This window comes from Endocarpon pusillum, assembly GCF_000464535.1.
Source record: "Endocarpon pusillum Z07020 unplaced genomic scaffold scaffold5526, whole genome shotgun sequence".
Lineage (NCBI taxonomy): Eukaryota > Fungi > Ascomycota > Eurotiomycetes > Verrucariales > Verrucariaceae > Endocarpon > Endocarpon pusillum.
The window spans coordinates 291,246-301,580 of NW_006916523.1; the positions used below are offsets into that span (position 1 = coordinate 291,246).

The following is a 10,335-nucleotide window of genomic DNA, read 5'->3' on the forward strand; positions in this document are numbered from 1 at the left end:
AATAAAGTGACTGCCGACATTTGCGGCGCTGTTGACCAGTGTCTCGTTTGAGGAGAACAGGTGCCAGACGTAGCCGGCTTGCATGATGGTCACGATGATCCAGTAGATGCCTGTGACGATGGAGTTGAGGGAGAAGGGGGTCCTCATGCGGCCGTTCTGGCCCCAGATGGTATGGCAATCATGGCCATGTTTGCAGTCATTGGGGGCATTGAAGGTGTAGTAGAGGACCGTGATTGCGAGGAGGAGCCATGAGGCGATGGTCAAGACCTTGTAAGCGGTAAGAGACTTTTTGCTGTGGTTCTCGCGTTTGGCGAATGGGTTGTCTGGGATTATGATATCAGCACGATTGCAGCTCTTGAGTGTCGCTTCTTTCTCACATTCTTGCACTGCCATCGTTGGGAAGGAGACTGTCTCGTCAGATAGTACTGTGAAGAAGTCGCTGAGGGACTGTTGCAGCTGACCAGCTTTTCTGTCTTCTGTACTCTGGTTCTAGATGAAAATACGTCAATGGTGTGATGGTGATGCCAGAGTCACATACTACAGGAGCAAATTGGCTGTGCACATGCAACTCGGATCCGAAAAGGAGGAAATTGCGATTGGTGCTACGAGGAACAAAAGAGATGCAGTGGTGCAGCCAGAATGAAGTGTCTACGTCAGAGCTCGTTTGTGACAGCTGCAGAGCATGGCATGGGCTATCGTGCCGGCTACAGCCTGCCCAATGGTCGTGTAGCACGGAAAATGCATCTCGATCACTTTTTAGATGCTTTGGACTTGGTGCTTTTATGCCGTGTGACCGCAGGGAGTCTCCCCTGAAGGCCAAGAATGCCAAGAATGACGTAAGCAGCATTCCTGTGGGAGACAGCGATGCAGTGATGAAGAATGAATAGTATGATGGGCGTCCCCCGAGCTCTGGTGGATACGTTACTCAAGGGGAGGTCCTCATCTCAAGATCAACACGAAATGCAGGACTACATAATAGCATCTTGGAGCGAGCATAGAGCATAGAACACAGAGCACAGAGTAGTGAGCTTGGCCCATCAGCCTTCAAGATGACACCGCCCTGGGCCCGGAACAAGATTGTGTAGTGCCCCGGGCTCATGCAGAGTGTCACATAGTTCAATGTGACCTGGCTTTGACCATAGCTGTTTTCACTTTCTAGGGCAGAGGGCAGAGGACGGTAGGAAAAGCCCCCAAAGCGAACTCTGCTGCTACGAATGCTTATTGGCTCTGTGCTGAACGGGACATGGGGTCTGGTAGCGGTACTGCTGGAAAAAGGATATGATCATTCTCAGCATTATTGCAGAATATAACCCCTACGCCTGCTGACTCTCTACGTGTGGTTCGTAAGGCTTCTCTAGTGTCACCGAGACTAGATGTTGGTGTGAAGCACTGACGACAGCTCACTGACTAAAGGTTTCGGTGGTGCATTGATCCAAGACGTCATCTGATATTGCTGATTACCTGCCGCTGTGAGATCCAGGTTATATCTTTGATCCCCTTTGAAATTGAACAGGAAGTTCATGGGAAAGAGAGGGTTGAAGGGCGTAGCGTCCTGGATGGCATGGATATCCTCTTTGAAAAGTCTGATGCCCAACGCCTCTGGCATGGCTTTGACGTGCTCGACGGTCTGCACGCCGCCGATAGGAGAGATGTAGGTTGATGGTTGAAAGAGGTATGCGAGGGTCTATTTATATGTTGTCGATCAGCAACTGCGAGCAAATCCTTAGAGAGGGTTAAATGTCGACCCATAACTTACTGCAGCCTGCAGTGTTGTGCTTTTGCTTTTAGCGACCCGTCCCAACACTTCACAGACTTAAGATCATTCTAATCTGCAGTATTGCGTTTGCGGGCTCCGGGATCTTGCTCTTGCTGCTTTCTCTGCTCAGACAATATTAATTGTCCTCCACCCAGTGCTGCCCAAGGTACGATTGCCATACCTTGGTCTTCACACATTGGGATCAGTTCAGCTTCCATGTCCCTAAATGCGGCGTGCCACCTTCACTGATAGACAGAGAAAGGTGTCATTCCGTTTCCGCGGGTAACTATGGTGGGAGGTCAACCAAAGTTGCCCTGTTATCGATAGTGAGGGCAGAGGTTGCCTCTATTGCTTGCTTACATTCATTTGCTTTGACAACCACCCAAGCAGGAGCATTAGATATGCCAAGGTACAAGACTTATCTAGCCATAATGTACGCCTGCAAATGAGTCATCACCTCTTCCACCGACGTTGCAAAACCACACCTACCTTCGACATCCTCAGCCCATGATCTGCCTTAACCCCATTGTTGCTCAACCCATGTTGTGTAATGGGTGAGTCAAAGCATTTCGGCTCGACTTACTACGTAGTTACTACGGGTGGGGCCTGAAGTAATGTTAGCTCAACGCTAGTATCTTTAATTGTAAACCCTTTCTGTACAGAACAGCTATGCTCAAAGAAGTAGATGTACGGAGTAATGGTCTAACTCATCGGAAATGGATGCACACAGAAACAAGCTTTGAAGTAACGAATAATAGCATTAGGTTGCCGTATTAAGAACTGGCTGCTCTTAGCACCGGACTAACATTACTTCAGGCCTCCCAGGTACTACCTCCTACGTAGTAGTACTGGTAGCGTGCAGATAACGGAAAATCCTCGGCACGGCTGTAGCTAGTCAAAACGTATTCATTTTTCAGGAAATTTTATCAACAGTTGATGTAAAAAGCACAACGATGGCAAGTTAAGCAGCTCGATTCGCTTAACTCGAAAACATTGTCATGATTATTAAAATCAATTCTATCTGCATCGGACCATCTATCTTAGCACCCTTGACGATGCTCAAGACAAAGTCACCCGGAAGACCAAAGCCTGGCTATCCAAGTTAAAGCCCGACTCGTCCGAATACGGCAACTGCCCGAATTTCACGTAGCCATTCTGCGTGATGAAATCATTGTCACTAAACGCAAACAGGAAGTACTCCTCCCCTTTATTCCCATTGACCCTATCGTTCCCTCCCCTTCCGTTTGGCTCAACCGGCACAAGCCCAAGGGCTTCCCATTTCTCGTTCAGTAGGCCCTCGTCCTGTGCACCGCCGTTGTGGAGCCCGAACTTGGCAAGCTCGGAGTTGACGTTGAAGTCGAGGAAGGTGCAGTACTCGGCCGCCGTGATATCAGCGTCGAGGGTGCCCTCGTCATCAGCGATGGAGCCGGTCGGGCTGTCGTCGTTTTCTGGGCTCTTGATGTTGGTTGCACGGCTGATATCGAAGACATCCGCACGACGATATAGCGATTCGGCGTCATCCTGACCACGACCTCTTCCTGAGTCTCGGGCCAGGACGAAGAATTGATCTTTGGCGAGTGCGTATATCTCGGATTGAGCGGCCACGGTCTCGCCGCCGTTGAAGACCGGAAGGGTGACGACGTATTCTGCCTGGTAAACAGCATTTCCGCCGCTGATCCTGTACTCTAAGAGGCGTGCCTGTTTCCTTTCTGGATTTCCTGTCCCTCCGTCCTGGGCTAGTGCTGATTGGGTCAGAGCGTAGAGTTTCTGCCCGTTCTCCGAGATGGTCAAGCCTTCAAAACCTTGGTTGTTGGCTCTTCCCGAATCGACATCTTCAGGAACAACCTCATCATCCGGGTCATAGATTGGCGGGTCATCCGATGCAAAGCTGAGGCTTCCATTTCGGCGAGGAAGATAAGCATTGGGTGGTTGGATTGCTTGCAACATTCTCCCTTCAGGGGAGAAGCGATAGATGTATGGACCATATTCATCACTCACCCAGAACGACTGATCTCTGGCGACTACGAGGCCTTCACTGTCGAGACTGATGCGACGATCGCCCGGGCCTTCTCCTCCGAAACCGTCACCTTCATAAGTCGCGGAAGGAAGCGTGGGAAAGCCGGGATATGACAGATAGGGAGGTTGCGTGTCAGCTCGGAGTCCTGTTGTTGGTTTGCCGTCTGGACCGGTCAGGAGGATGGTATCGAGGTACGTGAACTTCAGGTTTGGTGCCGAAGAGTTGCTTGCATTATTTGTCTCGGTACGGATTGAAAGGCTGATGGCGAACTTGTGGATACGGTTCTGGTAGTTCAGCGTTCCTTGTGTGTTCCTACGGCATTGTCAATAACATTCTCTCAAGACCTTCTTGGGCAATTGTCACCATCCGCGATCTGGCAGCACCCAGATCAGCCCCTCATAAGTGCCGTTGCGCGATTTCGTCCATGATGAAGCATCGAAGGCAACTGCGCTCGGACCACCCAGAGTATCTCCGGTCTTGTCTCGGAAATCTGATGCAACGAAACCGTAGCCAACAAGCTCGTTGTAGGTATAGGTGCGCCCATTGCAAGTAGTCTGATTGACGATTGTTGGGCTCTCATTTTGGTACGCCTGACTGGGCAAGCAGGAAACGAGTGGTATAATGCATGAAGCACGGAGAAAGAAGGATAATTTCATCTTGTTACGATATTGCGTAGAGATGAAGTAGCAGAAAAATCTTGGAGAAGAAGCTCGAGACTTCAAAATCCAACGATGGAAGTCGGTCCATCTCAAGAAAGACAAGAAAGAACATCAAGTTGGGATTGCATTGCATCATGGTTCCTGACTATTGAAAGGCCAAGAAGAGAAGAGTTCAAGAGGCTGACAACGTGCTCCCACGTGGGATTGATGTAGAAAGTCATTCGTGCAGAATCAAAGCTTTCGATCAACTCCAGGCTAGCGAAGATGTTGTGTGGCTTTTTTCCCAAATCAATCTGGTAGCAGTAGCAGATCTTGGAGAAGCAAGTCTTTTCACAATGCTAGTTAGTTAGTCCAAAAAGGGTGGATGCACTTCATCCTCCAAGCCTACGTAATAAGCGGCTGTTATCCCCTGCCATTGTCCAGGTGGTGAGGGGTTGAACTTTGGGTACAGCGATCGACAGGGCCCCGAGGCCCCGAGGCCCCGAGGCCCAACTGAGACGCCTGCAGAACCCAGGTACCCGCATACTACTAGTAGTACTACGAAGGTGGTACGGAGGACAGCACCGCGTAACTTTGCAGAAAGCGTTATTACAACGCACGCGAAGAAGGACCTGATCCTGCAAGTGTTGAAAGTAGAGCCTTCTACGCAGGCGTAGAATGGTAGGACAGGCAGATTTTACAGAGACATGAATCTGGAGCCATCAGTATTGATACGTCAGTACTTGGTTCTTGTTGTTGGCATGAGGTGGACAATTTCCATCAGCCAATGGCAATAGATTCTTCTGATGCATCCGTCGCTCCCGAGTACCAGATTGCTGACCCATGATTCACTTATCAACCAAGAGTTCAACGAATATTCCGTCCATACTGTCCTCTGACGGAGAAGGAGGACGGGGAGGACGGGGAGGACGAGCAGCGAAATCAATCAATGAGCACGCCACTCAAACGGGCTCTCAGCAAAGACGAGAGACGCGTCAGCCCGCCTCCTACTAGAAGAAAGACCACACAAGATGAGGCATCAGAATCATACCAGATACCTCCTTCGCAACAAGGATATCTACGTATCTTTAGCTGGAACGTCAACGGCATAGGTCCTTTCCTACAACGCTCAATATCATTCTCCAAGACCACCCCTTTCAGGTCTCCACTACGTGACTTTCTACTCCGCCACCACTGGCCTCATATCCTCTGCCTGCAAGAAGTCAAGATCAACCCCAAGGACACCGCGACTCAACGAGCCCTCCAACATGCTGCTAACCTCGATTCATCCGTGCCCAGCAACAACACATCCCCTGCCTCTACAACCCCTACGTACACCATCCACTACTCCCTCCCGCGCGACAAATACAACGCCACCGGCTTCGGCGGCAAAGTCCACGGCGTGGCAACCTTGATCCGGGATGACCTGGCCCAAAGCCTGGGCATCCCCTCCCTGACCACCAGCACACGCCGCGTAGACTGGGACCTCGAGGGCCGTGTGCTCATCACCACCCTTGCCTTTCCCCTTTCCCTCTCCTCAACCCCACCCACCTCAAATCCTATCAACACCACCACCAGCAAGACCCATCTCCACCTCATCCACGCCTACTGGCCCAACGGCACCACCCTCCCCTACCGTCGGGGCCCGCCATCAGTTATCCCGAGATGAGAAGCACGGTTTATTCGTGCTCCATCCAGAAGAGGAGGATACCCACGCAGACGCTACCGCTCCCCGCTCACCGGCCAACCCCTCGGAACGCGTCACGACCACAAACTCCGCTTCCACGAGCACATGCTCTCCGAAGCCCTCAGCCTCCAAGACCCCAAGTCATCCCACCCCCAACCCCCAACTCACGTCCTCCTGATCGGCGACATGAACATCGCGCCCCAGCGCATGGACGGCCACCCGCACCTCCGCACCTCGCCGCACCAACACGTGCTCAACCGCGCCGACTTCAACGAGAAATTTCTCCACCGCGAAAACGCGGCCGGGTTCCAGGGGTTGGACGTGTGGAGACTGCTCCGAGGCGGCGAGAGGCGGTACACGTACCATCCGCGAGGAGCAGAGTGGGGGAGGAGTTGCGATCGCGTGGACCTGGCCGTTGCGGGACGGAACCTGGTGGGACACGAGGACAGGGCGAGCAAGAGGGAGAACTGGGGGGTGAAAGCGGCACAAGACGGAAGAGGGAGAGAAACTGTTGGCCGGCTAGGGAAAGGCGCGATCGCGGGGATGGATATCTATGATAACGAGGTGGATCGCGGTCATAGTGACCACGTCCCGCTCAGCGTGACTCTAGATGTGAATGATTTATAGCTGCGAGACCTAGTAATAGTTCCCCGTCCATCTCCTGTGTCATCTTGAGTTGTATCTATACCGAAAAGTGAAGGGAGGGAAAGACACTACTCTATTCTGGGCATGAGCTCGGGAAGAGTACGACACGAACGTTATTGTTCTCCTCTGAAACAGCCAGTTCGTAATTCTCATTTCAGGCCCCCAAGATCGGGCATTCCTTCCATCGCCCATGTTTTTTAGATGCAAAATCAGCTCTTGACTCATCCATCTTGACTGATCCCCATCCTCAACCCATCGTCTCGTATTTGGGTCATCACCCCCCGCCCACCGGACTCTCGCCCACCCCTCCAAACCCAATCCTCCACAGCCTCTCACCACCCAGCAACCAAGCCTCTCCATCCCCACCAAATGCCACCCTACTGACCCCTGCCATCTTATCACCCCGGTCCCGTTTCCTATCCGACGGCGACGAATGCTCCTCTTCTTCCGGCACCAGGATCTTACCAACCATACTCCCCAGCACTCCACTAAAGATCTCAACTCCCTCTTCCGTGCCAAGCCACACATTCCCCTGAACTGGATCCGTCGAGATACCTCCACTAGGCACTTTGGAGGGGGAATAGGCAAACAGGCGCTTGTTGATTAAGAATGCACCAAGTCTCCCTTCCTCACCTCCTCCATTGGCAACGGACATGGCGGCTAACGAGGAAGCGGTCAATGGCGGCAACAGCACCGGCGCCTGGACCGGCTGATGTTGCTGGATCGGCTGAAGCTGCTGAGGTTGCAACATCGTCGTTGATAGGGAGGGCGTGGTGTTGAACGATGATTTCAGATTCATCCCAAAACTGCTTCCCATTGATTTGAGTTGACGGGACTGGTTCTGCGCCATGTCGAGGACTCGGCGGGCTCGGTCGCGTGAATTGGAGCGGCTTAGACCGGGGTGGGAAACCGAACTGCCATTGGTTGTGGTAGGAGAGGTGGAGGAGGCGAGGCGTGCGGCTGCTGCCAGGGGCCGTGACGAGGCTGTCGGTGAGCTTCGGTAGGGATTATGTACGGAGTCGTTGGATTCGGTGGATGACGCGGAGGAGGTCTTTTGGTGGCCGTTTGGTGTGGTCGAGCGGGGGGCGGAAGTCGTGCTTATGGGGTGGGCTAGAGGTCGGGGATAGTTGGCGGCGGGGGTGGTGTATATGATATCAAAGACGTGGATCGTAGTCCCGCCATATTTGTCTCCCAACTCGGATACGTATAGAACTGAGTAGTCGGGAGAGAATGCAAGACCGCCTGGTCTCGATAGCCCATCAGCAACGACACGGCAGTCACCTGACAATGGGTCAAATCGGTATATGTGGCCTGTAGGTAATTGTGGTTTGGGTCTGTAACCACGCTCATAGCCGTATGCAGGGTCAGTAAAGTATAAGCAGTTGTCTATCATATTTGTGGCAATTTCGCAAGGCGAATTGAAAGGACGGCCCTGGAAATTGTTCAGTAACATGTGCGATTTGTGAGGGCGTTTGGCGTCCACAAAGACGAGACCGGCCGGGTCTTTGAGCGTGCCTTGAGCACATAATACAATGCCAGACGATCCTGCCGACGGATATGGAGCACATCCGGCCGCCAGATAATTGCGATCCGGACACCGAACTTTGTCACGCGACAAGTCTTGAGCTGAGTAAAACTCCACCCGCGATATTTCTGTGCGCTTGCCAGCGGACGATACTGCTGAAGGCTCGTGGTCCCGCAGCAAACTCGAGGTGAGAAAGAGGGTGGATGATCGCGGTAGCCATGCACCACCAGAGTAGAAAAAGGCTGCTCTTGGATCGTTGATGAGCAGCTTTATGGAAGGATTTGCGCCGAGGAGAGTCGCGAACGAGTCGTCGTATGCAACAAATGGGGTTACACTAGGACGAGCTACCGAAGGGGGAGTAGGAGCGATATGACTGTGATCGAATCAGTCCTGGCTTGCCTGAAATATTCTAGGTACAGATGTACTGACGGATCAACATTTTGTAGGAGGCGTTCTAACACCTGCCATTTATCTTGTTTCTTCCAGGTAAGCGGTTCAGGTGGCGGGTAAGAGGTGCCATTGGTGATAGGAGTAGTATTGAACGACACGTTTCGACTGGCCAGAGGTCTCTTTGGTCTCAATGGTTTTGGCCCATTAGATGTTACCGGACGATCACTATTAAACGTGGATAATGGAGGCCTTTGAGGTATGCTCAAGGTAGACATTGTACAGCCGCGTGTCCAAAGTACTCAGAGTAAAAGAGTCCAAGTTCGTGAAATGCATTGGAGGATGGTGTTCTACGAGCACAACTCACGCTCCCATTTCCGAAAAAAATAGAATCCACTCCGGCCAGGATCGTTGAGCAGAGCCTATACCTTCCTGGTTGGCTGATTGAGGGAGCTTTCGGGCCCTGCCTCTGACGTACTGGCATCTGGGACTGGCGCATACAGAGCTAGCTGAAGAAGTGTAGCCGACCCTGACAGATGATAAAAGTGGAGCTGTAGGGTTCAAGGTCCCATGGTCTGACACCAATCGATCGTGATTTTGACAGCATAGTCCTCGTTACCGAACTTGTTGCCCCCACACGTTTCTGCCCTGCAGCCTGCCGATCGGGTACAGTTGGGTGTAACCAACCGGTGTCCATTTCGCAGGTGGCTTGCCGGGGGGGCCAAAAAAAGGGCATTTCGATTGTAGATGCTGACGACAAAAAGCAGCCAACATCCGGAGGTACTTTGCAGAAGGGGTAAATTCGTCCGACATCCAATGTTGATCGTTCGATATGTCTTCATCGGTGTTGAATCGGGTGTTATGATGGAAGCAACGGAAGCAGTCCACAAGCTGTGTGTTTAAAGCTGATCGGAACCGCTGTGTCCTGGTGGACCCGGAACAGACCGGTGCCTGTGAAAGAGAAATGGACTTAGCATTTGTGCCATGGCATGGCACGCTTGTGTCGATCGAAGATCTGAGGCGAAGGGCACTTGTGCGTACTTGTGCATTGTTGGTCGAATGTTCGAGTTCCGTGCTACCCATGAATGCTTCTGTTGGTGGGGCAAAACAAGATCAATATTGATTCGTTAGGTATTGGTTCCTTCATGTTGGCTCTCACCCCAACAGCTACTGTAGGCATGAAATTAGAATATTTATTAGACTACTTGCCTGAAAGCTCAACCAGGGCTGTCATGCACCAAGTCGTCATGGTAGTACTCCGTAGACTAGTTAGTAACTGATTGACATGCACAGAATCCAGGATGTTGTCTTCGCCGAGATTCAACCCAGAATATACAGTACCCGGTCAAAAGTCTCCGTTGATTTCGCGTTTTTCGCGTTTTTTCGCGTTTTGCACCCACAACCCACCCATTCTATCAACGAATTATGCCCCCACGAAGGCCACTACGCGAAATCAGTGGTAATAGGCCTCTTCATCATGAGTTAACGCCTATTGAGCGCGCAGAGATAGTAGGCGCAGCCAAATGTGGAGTGAGATTCGCTGAAATTGGTCGCATACTCAATTTCGCGCCCTCAACCGTCCAATATACCTACGAACTATCTGAACAACGCAACCTCCACAAATCGATCTCGCGTGCGGGCAGACCCTCTATAACGTCCGAAAGAGATAAAAGAGCCATT

General features: G+C 51.9%; 4 protein-coding genes across 4 annotated transcripts in view; 2 read left to right on the plus strand and 2 right to left on the minus strand.

Annotated features, from left to right (window-relative positions):
* The window catches only part of EPUS_01902 (uncharacterized protein), a gene marked incomplete at both ends in the record, with an annotated part of 5,119 nt that extends 690 nt beyond the window's left edge, over positions 1-4,429 (minus strand). The window contains 6 exons of the mRNA XM_007806638.1: positions 19-323; positions 378-489; positions 539-648; positions 1,405-1,684; positions 2,831-4,085; positions 4,137-4,429. Coding sequence (XP_007804829.1) covers positions 19-323; positions 378-489; positions 539-648; positions 1,405-1,684; positions 2,831-4,085; positions 4,137-4,429 — 2,355 coding nt within the window. The remainder of the gene's footprint in view (positions 1-18; positions 324-377; positions 490-538; positions 649-1,404; positions 1,685-2,830; positions 4,086-4,136) is intronic.
* A 931-nt stretch (positions 4,430-5,360) lies between these two features.
* On the plus strand, positions 5,361-6,080 carry EPUS_01903 (uncharacterized protein; the record flags this gene model as incomplete). Its single annotated transcript, XM_007806639.1, has 1 exon — positions 5,361-6,080. One exon carries the CDS (start codon positions 5,361-5,363, stop codon positions 6,078-6,080), a length of 720 nt encoding a protein of 239 aa, XP_007804830.1.
* A 123-nt stretch (positions 6,081-6,203) lies between these two features.
* Positions 6,204-6,725, plus strand: EPUS_01904 (uncharacterized protein; the record flags this gene model as incomplete). Its single annotated transcript, XM_007806640.1, has 1 exon — positions 6,204-6,725. One exon carries the CDS (start codon positions 6,204-6,206, stop codon positions 6,723-6,725), a length of 522 nt encoding a protein of 173 aa, XP_007804831.1.
* Positions 6,726-7,017: 292 nt separating this feature from the next.
* EPUS_01905 (uncharacterized protein) overlaps positions 7,018-10,335 on the minus strand; it is a gene marked incomplete at both ends in the record, with an annotated part of 6,114 nt that continues 2,796 nt past the window's right edge. The window contains one exon of the mRNA XM_007806641.1: positions 7,018-8,641. Within this exon, the coding sequence (XP_007804832.1) occupies positions 7,018-8,641 (1,624 nt within the window). The remainder of the gene's footprint in view (positions 8,642-10,335) is intronic.